Here is a 15,000-nt window from a genome sequence, read left to right as displayed (position 1 = left end):
CCATTTTCATTAGTTACCTCTAGTTACTAAGGGTGCTATATTTGAAGCTTCCTATCCATGTGAAGTCACTGACCCCCTCATTCATGCTATCTTAATAATATTTCCAGTTCACCCTGATTTTATAGGAATATTTATTGTTACAGGTCTACATTTCAATACCTTCCTATCCATATGAACTACAGACAAGTGCAGTGGGTTCCTTTGCCTCTCTTATGAAAGGTACACCATTAATTTTTTTCTAAATTCCTCCCCTTTGATTTTCTACAAATATTTATCCTATTACAGCTGTGGTTATTTGTTCACGTACAGATCTAATTTTCAATAATTTATTATCCAAATTACATATACCTATAAAACAACTTGATGTTAGGTCACAGACCTCCCTCCTCCATAGTACACCTATTAGAATTTCCATTTTCTGTTGCACTGATTTTATATGTATATTTCCAGTTATGGGTCATATTTTCAATAGCTCACTGTCCATATGAGCTACAGATCTACAAACAAGTGGGGTGGGTTCATTTACCTCTCTTATGAAAGGTACACCTTTCATTTTCCATCCAACCTTTTTATGCGTGCAAAGTACATGTCGAATGAATACAATAATAACAGGCATGATGGAAACAGCTAATTTCTCTGTAAACTTTCCAAATGTCAACAAAACAGAATACGCGAGAAATGGCGGTGGAAACACTTTTATGTGCAAATATTGATATAATAACCATCATATCGAAATAAACGGATGATATGTTGCATGGTCCTCCCACTACGACTCGGGAAAGCATGCCGTTTATTATGCTACAGATTAAATACAGTAAGTTATGATGAACTTCACAGGGTGGTGAGCTTGATGCTTCTTTCCAATAAATAACGAGGGGCTTATTCTGGTGCTTGGCTGCCGTTTGACAAATAAAAATAATCTTGCTATTTTGTCCATAATGATCTCATCATGTAGGCTATACCTGCACTGTATCTGCGAGTTGTTGGCTAGAGCGCCAGAGTAGGCACATTCACTATATAACACAACATTTTTTGTGACAAAACCATCAGTAGAGTTGAAAATGCAATGGAAACCCATTTAACCTTTTCACATGTGAGTTCCATATATCTCTAACGGTCGCCCCAGCGTGAGTTGTTTTATGTACGTGATGTCAGAATGCACTCGCTGTTCCAAAATGTGATTTTTACGCAACAGGACAGTTAACATGCGCTGCCTGCTAATTATCTATAGGCTATGTTTCAACTTATTTTCTAACAAGTTTTATTTTCTAACAACAATTTGAATTGAGGTTTGTTCCGCCTCCTCATTAATTCACAGTGTTGCGGACAATTTATGTTTGAGGCTTTACTGAGCCGGACAAACTTCTCTCTTCAAGGAGAGCCCAAGCACTTCACCAATGTTTCCGCAGATCAAGTATGCAGACATTTGCGCAGTCTTGCACGAATTGGAAAATTTTCTGGCTGATGCTCACATTGCCTTCCTTGTTGTTTTCCTTACAAATAATAACTTTGGACATGTGTGCATTCCTATCAAAGTAAGTGCCTTATTTTCTGTATATCGTGTTGTCGTTTCTACTGTAGCATACAGTATGTATGTATGTATGTATGTATGTATGTATGTATGTATGTATGGAGAATAATGTATTTACAGTTTTATTCACGTTTTCAAGCACTGGTGACAAATAGTTCTGATTATTGCATAGATTGTAATGGACACCTATGATGTGTGTAAAATACTTTTTTGAAGGTTCCTACTTATTATAAATCAAATCAAATCAAATCAAATTTTATTGGTCACATGCGCCGAATACAACAAGTGCAGACATTACAGTGAAATGCTTACTTACAGCCCTTAACCAACAGTGCGTTTATTTTAAACAAAAAAAGTAAGAATAAAACAACAACAAAAAAAAGTGTTGAGAAAAACAAAGAGCAGAAGTAAAATAAAGTGACAGTAGGGAGGCTATATATACAGGGGGGTAACGGTGCAGAGTCAATGTGCGGGGGCACCGGCTAGTTGAGGTAGTTGAGGTAATATGTACATGTGGGTAGAGTTAAAGTGACTATGCATAAATACTTAACAGAGTAGCAGCAGCGTAAAAAGGATGGGGTGGGGGGCAGTGCAAATAGTCCGGGTAGCCATGATTAGCTGTTCAGGAGTCTTATGGCTTGTGGGTAGAAGCTGTTGAGAAGTCTTTTGGACCTAGACTTGGCACTCCGGTACCGCTTGCCGTGCGGTAGCAGAGAGAACAGTCTATGACTAGGGTGGCTGGAGTCTTTGACAATTTTGAGGGCCTTCCTCTGACACCGCCTGGTATAGAGGTCTTGGATGGCAGGGAGCTTTGCCCCAGTGATGTACTGGGCCGTACGCACTACCCTCTGTAGTGCCTTGCGGTCAGAGGCCAAGCAGTTGCCATACCAGGCGGTGATGCAACCAGTCAGGATGCTCTCGATGGTGCAGCTGTAGAATTTTTTTGAGGATCTGAGGACCCATGCCAAATCTTTTAGTCTCCTGAGGGGGAATAGGCTTTGTCGTGCCCTCTTCACGACTGTCTTGGTGTGCTTGGACCATGATAGTTCGTTGGTGATGTGGACACCAAGGAACTTGAAGCTCTCAACCTGTTCCACTACAGCCCCGTCGATGAGAATGGGGGCGTGCTCAGTCCTCTTTTTTTTTCCTGTAGTCCACAATCATCTCCTTTGTCTTGGTCACGTTGAGGGAGAGGTTGTTGTCCTGGCACCACACGGCCAGATCTCTGACCTCCTCCCTATAGGCTGTCTCCATCGTTGTCGGTGATCAGGCCTACCACTGTTGTGTCGTCGGCAAACTTAATGATGGTGTTGGAGTCGTGCCTGGCCATGCAGTCATGGGTGAACAGAGAGTACAGGAGGGGACTGAGCACGCACCCCCTGAGGGGCCCCCGTGTTGAGGATCAGTGTGGCAGATGTGTTGTTACCTACCCTTACCACCTGGGGCGGCCCGTCAGGAAGTCCAGGATCCAGTTGCAGAGGGAGGTGTTTAGTCCCAGGATCCTTAGCTTAGTGATGAGCTTAGAGGGCACTATGGTGTTGAATGCTGAGCTGTAGTCAATGAATAGCATTCTCACGTAGGTGTTCCTCTTGTCCAGGTGGGAAAGGGCAGTGTGGAGTGCGATAGAGATTGCATCATCTGTGGATCTGTTGGAGGCGGTATGCAAATTGGAGTGGGTCTAGGGTTTCTGGGATTATGCTGTTGATGTGAGCCATGACCAGTCTTTCAAAGCACTTCATGGCTACAGACGTCAGTGCCACGGGTCGGTAGTCATTTAGGCAGGTTATCTTAGAGTTCTTGGGCACGGGGACTATGGTGGTCTGCTTGAAACATGTTGGTATTACAGACTCGGTCAGGGACATGTTGAAAATGTCAGTGAAGACACTTGCCAGTTGGTCAGCACATGCTCGGAGTACACGCCCTGGTAATCCGTCTGGCCCAGCGGCCTTGTGAATGTTGACTTGCTTAAAAGTCTTACTCACATCGGCTACGGAGAGCGTGATCACATAGTCGTCCGGAACAGCTGGTGCTCTCATGCATGCTTCAGTGTTGCTTGCCTCGAGCGAGCATAGAAGTGGTTTAGCTCGTCTGGTAGGCTTGTGTCACTGGGCAGCTCGCGGCTGTGCTTCCCTTTGTAGTCTGTAATAGTTTTCAAGCCCTGCCACATCCGACGAGCGTCAGAGCCAGTGTAGTATGATTCAATCTTAGACCTGTATTGACTCTTTGCCTGTTTGATGGTTCGTCGGAGGTCATAGCGGGATTTCTTATAAGCTTCCGGGTTAGAGTCCCGTTCCTTGAAAGCGGCAGCTCTACCCTTTAGCTCAGTGCGGATGTTGCCTGTAATCCATGGCTTCTGGTTGGGGTATGTACGTACGGTCACTGTGGGGACGACATCATCGATGCACTTATTGATGAAGCCAGTGACTGATGTGGTGTACTCCTCAATGCTGTCTGAAGAATCCCCGGAACATGTTCCAGTCTGTGCTAGCAAAACAGTCCTGTAGCTTGGCATCTGCGTCATCTGACCACTTTTTTATTAACCGAATCACTGGTGCTTCCTGCTTCAGTTTTTGCTTATAAGCAGGAATCAGGAGGATAGAGTTATGGTCAGATTTGCCAAATGGAGGGCGAGGGAGAGCTTTGTATGCGTCTCTGTGTGTGGAGTAAAGGTGGTCTAGAGTTTTTTTCCCTCTGGTTGCACATTTGACATGCTGGTAGAAATTAGGTAGAACGGATTTAAGTTTCCCTGCATTAAAGCTGGCAAATAGCTAAGCTATTTGCCAGCTATGTGTGGTGCCATGTTTGTTGACATTATTCAAAGCATTCTGGGTGTCACGTAAACGTCTGTCAGACCAAAGATGTTATAATGAGGTAAAGGGTAAACTTCCGGAAGTGAATGAAGGGAAGGGAATGATCGTAGACGACACACCCCCTTCAACATGCATACTGCAAACAGACCAAACTCACCTTGTCTCCTCTTATTATCTTTGAGTATTATTGAGTAAAACACGGCGGCGCGCATAAACTACCCATCGTCGGATTACTTTCGATTTCTAGAAAGTGTTTTACTCAATTATTTAGATCAATGGTGAGCTCACCTGTGATGTGATGAATTATAAATAGTAATTGCTATTAGCTAATTGATATTGTGGTTTCTGACAGCCGAGAGTTATCTAAATATGACCGCCTGTATTACGTCAATCTTTCCTCAGTTAGCGCTAGTACTAATGTAGCCTACATTTTCCGGTTTGGATGATTGTGTATGCAGTCGCTACTTCTTTGAATGTCTGAACATTGCATCCAAAAATAAACTGGTGACATTCAGGACATAACTTTGTAAGGACTGTGTTTGTGCAAAATGTTTCTGTAAAAAAAAACAGCGTTGCTAGCTCAAATGCTGACTGTTGCGTCAATCGACACTGGAAGTTCTAAATAACTATTTAGCTGGAAGTGCCAATTAGAGGTGCTATCAATACAACTACGTCCACAGGGTAAGAGATAGTGTGGTCAATGGCTCGACCTAGTTGCAAAATACAGAATAGAAAACAATAAATCAAAGGCAGAGGCAAGGCAAGCATATTATAACTGCACAAGAGAGTAAAGATGTAAAACCTATGCTAGAATTGGTAGAATAAAGACGTAGGTAGGGAATATATGTTAAATATGTACAATATTGGAACGTTTTTTCAGTGTATGATTTCAAAACCATCTGGGTATTAAGCTATAGAAAAATTGATCTGTACATGACTTAGGAACCTAAGCAGTAATAGGACAAATATTTCTAGAGAATCAAAGGGGAGGAATTTAGAAAAAATAAAAGCTGTACCTTTCATACAAGAGGTAAAGGAAACCACGCACTTGTTTGTAGATCTGTAGCTCATATGGATAGGAAGGTATTGAAAGTTTGACCTAACTTAATAAAAAATGGCAAGTTACAACATATATATTTGTAACAAACAAAGCGAGCAGTGGCGCGAATGAGCGCCATGAGCGTACAGCCACCGCTTGTTCCTCATCATCTCCCTACAGTGCAGTGGCCCGCATCAGTTATATTTCAGATGGTGTCAACATAATTACATTTTCATGAATTTTGAAGTAGAATGTCTTTTTTTGTCACCAGAAGTGACATTGTCATAGTCATTCTATTAACTCCCCCCCCCCCCCCCCACCCCACCCCCCCCCCCCTCTAAAAAATCCTAGGGGAAACACTGAAGATCATAGGCCTATTCATACTTTATTACCTTGTATCTTTACATAAAATACATTTAAAACATAAACAAGATAACATTTCAAAATGTCATTGTTGTGGGGGGAAAAACAAAGTTGGTTTCAGATCTCTAGATCATTTCATTGAGACAAACATGAGGTTTCCCTGTAAACACTAAATTCTGCTGATTGCACTTTTAAGATGGTCCCTTAGTCTTGAGCGCATAATATTCCCCAATTGAAACCAATTTAAAGTACTTTTTAAAAAAACAGAACAGTCATCTGATTTTAGATATATTACTCTCATCATCCTAGGACCTTCAGTGGATATATTAACTCTCATCATCCTAGGACCTTCAGTGGAAGAGGTAGCCTATTGACGAGCAAACGCCGAAACGCTGAACCAATATCCAAACTGAAAACAAATGTACTGTTACTGCAGGGTTTTCAATTGTTATGTTTTCAGTTATCCAATCTGTTTCAAGCCGAAAGAAAAATAACATCCCTGGTGTTTATTTCATTTAATAGTCCCAACAAACAAAAAAATCACTCAAAAATGCAATACAGGGGAGGGGATTTTCGCAACATCTCCATATTCCATAGGGAGAGGAAGAAACTGTTCGCTACTCTGGGAAACAACCCCCCGCGCCCTCGTCCACTATCCGTCCTCGTAATTTCCACAGGGACATAATCTCACTCACTGTATGACTCGTCTCAATATAAACGAGGCCATTAATGCTTTTCTTACGGTTCTTCAGTCTGTAAAATTATTATCTCCGCACCTCTCACTCTTCTCCAGCGGATGCACCAATACAACTGAATCCTCGCGCTCACCAAAGCCAATTGGAGAGGCACGCTATAACTCACCAGCCACGTAGCTACCGATAGATTCCCACGTGCTCTGGAATGAATGAGCATAATCATTCTGCTCTTCACGATGACAGAAGACACAGTTAATAATTTAGGGGAAAGACAATCCAAAAACAGAGACAGGAGACCCACTGCTGCATGGGCATGAAATGAATGTATCTCCCCTGTGTATGTGTGTGTGCGTGCGTAGGTGCGTGATTTAATGTGTATGCTTTTGTCATCTTTAACATGTATTTATGTGCGTGTTACCAATAACCATGACAGGTCGTGCTCAGGTCTTGTGTAATGAGCAAAACATTTAGAGTGCAAGTACTTCCAATTGAAGCACGAATGATGTAGCCGATCACACAAGATGGACAGTGACGTGTCTACCAAATTGATATTTCATTTTTTCCCCTCCTGGACACAATCCTCAGAGGTTCCAATGAAGAGGCATAATGTTGTATTTACACTTCCATTGAGCGCAAGGCTGACGCACAATTGATTGATGGGGGTCGTAAAGCTAAGGGAGGGATGAAACATGGGTCCCTATCAATAGTAATACCTTGGGTGGCAATTAAGGTGTCACACATTATTTATTATACTACACCATTAATATGAGGCACATCCTGTGTACTTGCTCCTAAAGCAACAGTGGTCATAAAATTTATGATTTCCTTGCACTTTCCACATCAATAGCCAAGCATTCATATTTAGCCTACAATTAAACACTGCGTCATCACCATTTGTCTGTATGAATTCGCAGAAACGAGTGGGGACAATAACGTGCTGCCATTTCAGTGATGGATGCAGTGAGACACTCACTACACTGATCCTGGTGAGCGCAGTGTGTTCTTGTCGCATCGACCAATTTTAAGTCACCTCATTGTTAAAAACAAAAAAATACATATTTTGGGCTGCTGAGGGGACTACAAATAGACTATAATCTACAATATAGCTTCAGTGAGGTTAATGTAAAGCTCAATGATGTCAAAGTCAATTCAATCAGTAAAAGTATATCGACCAACCTACACAGAAAGTTGTCATGCCAAAACAGTTCTTCACAATTATCAGTAGGGAATGTGTCCAACAGAATTTGCGAATCACTTGACATAAATGCTGCAACACTTATTTAAAAATTAATGCACATCAATATCTTTATTTTTCTATAAAATCATTAGATTTGCAAAAGTCCTGACATGATGACAGTTAACGGAATGTATTAACTTAATTTATTTCCATCAAAGTGTTCTAGGTACAGGCCTTTACGCAGCTAGCCTGGATGACGCGACTCATGTGGTACACAGGGAAGGAGTTTGGTGCCAGCCAGACTATTAAAGGCGCAGCATTGTCGATCTGCCATCTGCATTAGCCGTGCAGCATTTGCCGTGATACGCAATTCATACTTTTTGCGCTTCGCAGAGCTGCACAGAGTTGTTGTGAAGGAAGTTGTCAAGGAAGTGTGTGTTTATACAGGACTTCCAGCCCTCACCTACCATCAACCAATCATGTCAATGCGGAGCTATATGGAGCCCTCCACATTGTTACATTTGAGAGGCCCATGGCTATGTGGTACAGAGCTCAATTTGGCCTCTGCATGCCTCTGGAGGCTCCGCCATTGCGTCACACCATCCATAGGCGCCTCTGTCCACATTTTCGGATCAAGCATAAATACACAATGAGTAATGGTAACTTTGCTATATACATGGGTACCAGTACCGAGTCCATGTGCAGGGGTACGAGGTAATTGAGGTAGATATGTACATATAGGTTGGGATAAAGTGACTAGGCAACAGGATAGATAATAAACAGTAACAGCAGTGTATGTGATGAGTCAAAAGAGTTAGTGCAAAAAGGGTCACTGCAGATCGTAAAATAGTTAACCAATAGCTCCACTAAAGCCCCGTCGATGTGGATGGGTAGGTGCTCGGCCCTCAGTTTCCTGTAGTCCACGATCAGCTCCTTTGTCTTGCTGACGTTGAAGGAGAGGTTGTTGTCCTAGCACCACACTGCCAGGTCTCTGACCTCTTCCATGTAGGTTGTCTCATCGTCGTTGGTGATCAGGCCCACCACCGTTGTGTCGTCTGCAAACTTAATGATGATGTTGGAGTCGTGTGTGGCCACGCAGTCGTGGGTGAACAGGGAGTATAGGAGGGGACTAAGCACGCACCCCTGAGGGGCCCCCGTGTTGAGGGTCAGCGTGGCGGATGTGTTGTTGTCTACCCTCACCACCTGGGGTCAGCCCGACAGGATGTCCAGGATCCAATTGCAGAGGTGTTTAATCCCAGGGTCCTTAGTGATGAGCTTGGAAGGCACAATGGTGTTGAACGTTGAGCTGTAGTCATTGAACAGCATTCTCATGTAGGTGTTCCTTTTGTCCAGGTGGGAAAGGGCAGTGTGGAGTGCAATAGAGATTGCGTCATCTGTGGATCTGTTGGGGCGGTATGCGAATTGGAGTGGGTCCAGGGTGTCTGGGATAATGGTGTTGATGTGAGCCATGACCAGCCTTTCAAAGCATTTCATGGCTACAGATGTGAGTGCTTCAAGGCAGTAGTCATTTAGACAGGTTACCTTGGCATTCTTGGGCACAGGGACTATGGTGGTCTGGTTGAAACATGTAGGTATTAGAGACTGGGTCAGGGAGAAGACACTTGCCAGCTGGTCAGCGCATGCTCTGAGTATGCATCCTTGTAATCCATCTGGTCCTGCGGTCTTGTGAATGTAACCTGTTTAGAGGTCTTACTCTCATGCATGGTTCAATGTTGCTAGCCTCAAAGCGAGCATAGAAAATATTTAGCTCGTCTGGTAGGCTCGCGTCACTGGACAGCTCGCGGCTGGGTTTCCCTTTGTAGTCCGTAATAGTTTGCAATCCCTGCCACATCCGACGTGCGTCAGAGTCGGTGTAGTAAGATTCGATCTTGGTCCTGTATTGATGTTTTTTCTGTTTGATTGTTTGGAGGGCGTAGCGGGATTTCTTATAAGTGTCCGGATTAGTGTCCCGCTCCTTGATATCGGCAGCGCTAGCCTTTAGCTCAGTGCAGATGTTGCCTGTAATCCATGGCTTCTGGTTGGGATATGTATGTACGTACGGTCACTGTGGGGACAACGTCGACGATACACTTACTAAGCCGGTGACTGATGTGGTAAACTCCTCAATGCCATCGGATGATTCCCGCAACATATTCCAGTCTGTGCTAGCGAAACAGTCCTGTAGCTTAGTTCAGGCACTGAACAGCAACAGAATGGGTTTTATAAACCTTACCTCATACAACCCTGCCACTCTCACACACACACACACACTTAAGAGACACCACAGGATCAGCTAATAATTACCACTCCAGCCACAGCTGTGCTGCTCTGATAACACAGCATCTCTGGCCAGCTCCTTGTGTGAGACATTCATTATTACGGCCTGATCAATATAATGCACACTGGTAGTGGCAAAGAAAGTTAAGGGTCCAATAATTGTAATTATGGTAATAACACTTCATTGAAGTCCCTTGAGTGTCAACAATATGAAGATAAAGAACTATCACTCACAGAAACTACACCTCTGAATACCAAATGACAAAACCTGAAGATTCTCAGACAAGACATTATCATGCCATGCTTCACAGGCAGCTCAATGTAGGAGCCTATACTGTGTGCGTGGTATGAGGAAAATGAATGTATCTAAGTTCTTCAACCCAATGCTGGTAAGACTGAGCGCATCACTGCAAACAAGATTTGGGTTCCAGTCGACAAACCAACCAAAGAACAGTGATTTAGCTTATCCACCCACCCCAGTCACTCTAGGCAGCTTCTAGATTGAGTGGGTACAGCTCAGAGATAATGTGTTGGTCCCATGTTTCATGAGCTGAAATAAAAGATCCCAGAAATGTTCCATACGCACAAAAAGCTTTTCTTTCAAATTTTGTGCACAAATTTGTTTACATTCCTGTTAGTGAGAATTTCTCCTTTGCCAAGATAATCCATCTACCTGACAGGTGCAGCATATCAAGAAGTATGACAGCTTGATCATTACACAGGTGCACCTTCTGCTGGGGACAATAAAAGGCCACTCTAAAATGTGCAGTTTTGTCACACAACACAATGCCACAGATGTCTCAAGTTGAGGGAGCGTGCAATTGGCATGTTGACTGCAGGAATGTCCACCAGAGCTGTTGCCAGAGAATAGAATGTTAATTTCTCTACCATAAGCCGCCTCCAACATCGTTTTAGAGATTTAGGCAGTACGTCCAACTGGCCTCACAACCGCAGACCATGTGTATGGCGTCATGTGGGTGAGCAGTTTGCGGATGTCAACGTTGTGAACAGAGTGCCCCATGATGGTGGTGGGGTTATGATATGGGCAGGCATTAGCTACGGACAACAAACACAATTGCATTTTATTGATGGCAATTTGAATGCACAGAGATACCATGACGAGATCCTGAGGCTCATTGTCCTGCCATTCATCTGCCGCCATCACCTCATGTTTCATCATGATAATGCACGGCCCCATGTCACAAGGATCTGTACACAATTCATGGAAGCTGAAAATGTCCCAGTTCTTCCATGGCCTGCATACTCACCAGACATGTCACCCATTGAGCATGTTTGGGATGCTCTGGATCGACAGAGTGTTCCAGTTCCCAACAATATCCAGCAACATCGCACAGCCATTCCACAGGCCACAATCAACAACCTGATCAACTCTATGCAAAGGAGATGTGTCACGCCGCATGAAGCAAATGGTGGTCACATCAGATACGGACTGTTTTTCTGATCCATGCGCCTACCATTCTTTAAGGTATTTGTGACCAACAGATGTATATCTGTATTCCCAGTCATGTGAAATCCATAGTTTAGGGACTAATGAATTTATTTCAATTGACTGATTTCCCTATATGAACTGTAACTCAGTAAAATCTTTGAAATTGTTGCATGTTGGATTTACATTTTTGTTCAGTATACTTTCACTTCAAAACCTCTCACCATCTTCTAGCTCCCAGTCTGTCATGGGGATAAATAAAGCACTGAGCTCCAGATAAAGCATCACTCTGGACTCATGGCTGCGAGTAGAGGGAGCATCATATTAGTATGCAAAGCTGTTCTTTTGAAGGGTGCCCAACGATGCTGTAAAAATAGAGAGCGCTTACTCAACCAAGTCCTGTACCTTCCACAGGTCACGATAAAATGCCTATAATGCACATGAACCTAGTTAAGCTGGAATCATGTGCATAAAATACAATTTAAAATAACTTCTGTTTATCTTCCCCTTTTTTAAGACTTAAAATCGGTCCTGTACTGCCAGTCCATCAAGCACTGTCTGCAAAGTGTGGAGGAGTTGCTCATCAGTGTAAATTCCACTAGTACAATACTAACCACCATTGTGATAGTGAAGTAATAAAAAGGACTAAGCCTAATTACAATAATACATCCTATGTCATCCTTATTTAACAATGTGGTATACCATTCTTGATGGATGACTTAAGTGAATTCAGAAAATAATTGCAATAGAAGCATTTGTGAATATATCAGATTTTTAATAGTTCTGTTTCAAATGATGTAGTCAGTCAAAAAACATCTGATTTCTCCTTCACCAGCTATTTTACAGCTTCTCACACGTCAGCTTTTACCACACACACACAAAGTAAATCCACTAATCTCCATGCAGTAAAATAGTGAGTGAGTTCACTCTTTGGAGCTGGTCCAGAGGGTTCTGATTCAATGACTCAAAAGTTTAAATATCAAATTCTTTTTTCCAAAGAGACACTAGGTAAAACAGAATGGTAAAGTTGAGTTGTTCTGATTTTCTTTATACAAAATACTTCATGATGTGTGCTACCTATACAGTTAATTTCCTATACAGGTAAAGTATAGAACATACAGGTGGTTTGAAGCCTCTTTATGACAGGTGGCAGAGGTACTTGACCAGCTAAGAGGGGAGGAGAAGGCAACAAACTGGCAGAGCCCAAGCAACACTGATTGACAGAGCACAAAGCAGAAACAACATCCCCAAACAGCTGTGGCCCTCGCTAGCCTGCCCAGAGTAAAAATCAAATTACACAACAAACAAAGCCAGGAATAGATAATGGAATGATTAAGGAGGAGAGGAAAGGCACGAGGCATTTGGGAGAGAGAGGTATTGTATGTAGTAGTGATGCGTATGATGTTGCGCCAACCCTCAGAAATAACATAGCACACATGCACCCCAACACACAAATACATGCACACACGGGGGGAAGAGAGAGAGAGAGAAACAGCAGAGGTTCAGTACAACAACAAAAAAGCCAACCCCAATGGGCACACCAAGGGCATGAGCCAACAACAAACTAAACACACATGGAACATTTATTGTCTCTTACTAGCTGGGACATCACATTCCCTTTCAAACAAAAAGGAGGAACGTGTCAGAGAGTGTGTGTGTGGAGACATTGAGAGGAAGGGGTGAGGTGACAGAACAGCAACACAGCAGGTGTTTCACAGCCCAGAGATGTGGAAAAACAGTCTGTACTGTCACATTTTAATGTGAAGCACTGAAAGGTATGCTGACAGTGGAGATTGAACTGCTAATTACACACACACTAAATATAGGTACTAATTTGCAGAGGCGAGATAATCATGAAAAGAGTAGGCATCGGGGGGAGATATGGAGAAACAGTCCATCGCATCACAGCCTCAGTCCCAGTCTCCTCCTCTAACAGCACGGTCTGAACACACCTCCCAGGTGTCCCACAGACTAGAGGCTCATGGGAGGAGGGTGGACTGGATCAGAGCAGCAGGGGTTGAACCATCATATATGGGAGATCTGACTGGGTGGTGATGTCTCATTGTCATTGAAAGCAGACTAGACTTGGTGGGTTATGGGAAACACACACATCCACATAAAACCACACAGGTTGAAGGTGAAGTCACAAAAGGCCAGTCCCAACTATTGACGTGAGTGAAAAAAATGTGTCTATAGAAAGCTTTGGGACCATGTGGGCCAGAGACCTCAGCAGTTTAAAAAATAGAGATGGACATAGTTTGAATCAGATAAGGACTTGTAGAGTGGAGGAGGGTAAATGCTTGGGTGACAGACAGAGAGAACAGACAGAAACCAGGGTCCCCAGGGAAGGCACACAGACAGCAGGGTTGGAGATTCTACAATGAAAGGGCCTTTCACAAGCCTGTAGGACAGGAATAGGAGGGTGAGTAGAGGAGAAGTTCAGGGGGGGTTGGGGGTCCAGGATCTCCCTCCAGTCAGGGCCAGTACCCATGCCTCAGGTTGCCCCCCTACTTCAGCCCTGTGAGGGGTTCAATTCTTCAGCACTGCCTCGTAGCACTGGAACACACACTGGGACACCTCTGGGGCTCTGCACTTCAGAGAGATCTGAGGAGAGAAGAGACAGACAGACGGTTACTACAGGGTCTGGCTGGTCAAGGACATGCTAGTCTGTTTCTGTTAGCCAGGTGTTACGTGTTGAGAGGACCTATAGTCAATAAGACTAGTTCAGATATTCATCCAAAGCAAACAGTTTGACATGCTAGAGAGCAAACAACAGGTAGAAACATGTTACGCAGTCAACAATATACATGTTCTATCTAATAACTAAACCAACCAAAAACAGCTAATCATTGGATCATTTCTTCATCATCAGCAATCATCAACATCCTGGTGGAGCCACTGCTGCCCTCATCTTTCTCTCAAGAGTCAAGTGCTTTGAGATTAACTATAGTGGAGTAAACTAAAACAGTCACACTTTTCCTGGTCATTATGCGACCGAACATCCTTTTAACAGCGAGAGCCTTTTCAGGGATGATGAAAGCTGTATGGATGGGATAAAGGCTAATGCGCCAGGCCACTCTTTCATACCTTCAAGAAATGCGCCTTTTGATATGCTAGTCTAGTCAGCTAGTGCATTGCAACTGTAATGGCAGGACTTTGTTTAATAAGCACTGTAATTATTTCAGCAGCTTCACCTACTCATGTGGAAGAGGAGAAAGGGGTGAATAACTTACTCCCACCATTTTAGCAGAGGCATTTCATTTTATTTGCAGGGGAGAATTCATTAGCATTATAAATGCTGCCTTTTATTCCATCTTATCAGCTTGGAGCGGAAAAAGAAAAGAAAAAAAGGTCCCTCATTCGCTCTCCCCCCATCCCCTCTTTTCTCCCACCCCTTCTGCTTGTGAAGTTTAGTGAGTGTTGCTGCAGGATCTAATACAGTTATGGGAGGCTTTTTTCATCAGAGCTCACACAGGAAAAACGAATATTCCCAGCGCAGTGTTTTGAAAGGGAGCACATGCTGGCAGTACTGTAATCAAGTGTTTGATGCAGTACTACCGTAGCTGTGTGTTTGAGGTGCCAGGGATTGTGTGGTGATCTAAAGAGTTCCGATTGGCTCGTGCTGACCAGTTCTATTAACAGTTGTCATTAAATGGCCAGA

The 15,000-nt window shown here is 43.4% G+C and overlaps 1 protein-coding gene across 4 annotated transcripts in view; it reads right to left on the bottom strand.

Moving 5' to 3' along the window:
• Positions 1 to 12,093: 12,093 nt before the first annotated feature.
• Positions 12,094 to 15,000, bottom strand: part of LOC121584895 (AP-1 complex subunit beta-1) — a 42,743-nt gene continuing 39,836 nt past the window's right edge. For all 4 annotated transcript variants that reach the window (XM_041901119.2, XM_041901118.2, XM_041901120.2 and 1 more), the window contains one exon: positions 12,094 to 13,943. In XM_041901119.2, coding sequence (XP_041757053.1) covers positions 13,869 to 13,943 — 75 coding nt within the window. In that variant the 3' untranslated portion in view covers positions 12,094 to 13,868. The remainder of the gene's footprint in view (positions 13,944 to 15,000) is intronic.

This window comes from Coregonus clupeaformis, chromosome 16 (assembly GCF_020615455.1).
Source record: "Coregonus clupeaformis isolate EN_2021a chromosome 16, ASM2061545v1, whole genome shotgun sequence".
Classification (NCBI taxonomy): Eukaryota; Metazoa; Chordata; class Actinopteri; order Salmoniformes; family Salmonidae; genus Coregonus; species Coregonus clupeaformis.
Note: the sequence above shows the minus strand (reverse complement) of the source record. Positions and strands in the feature narration are given on the sequence as shown.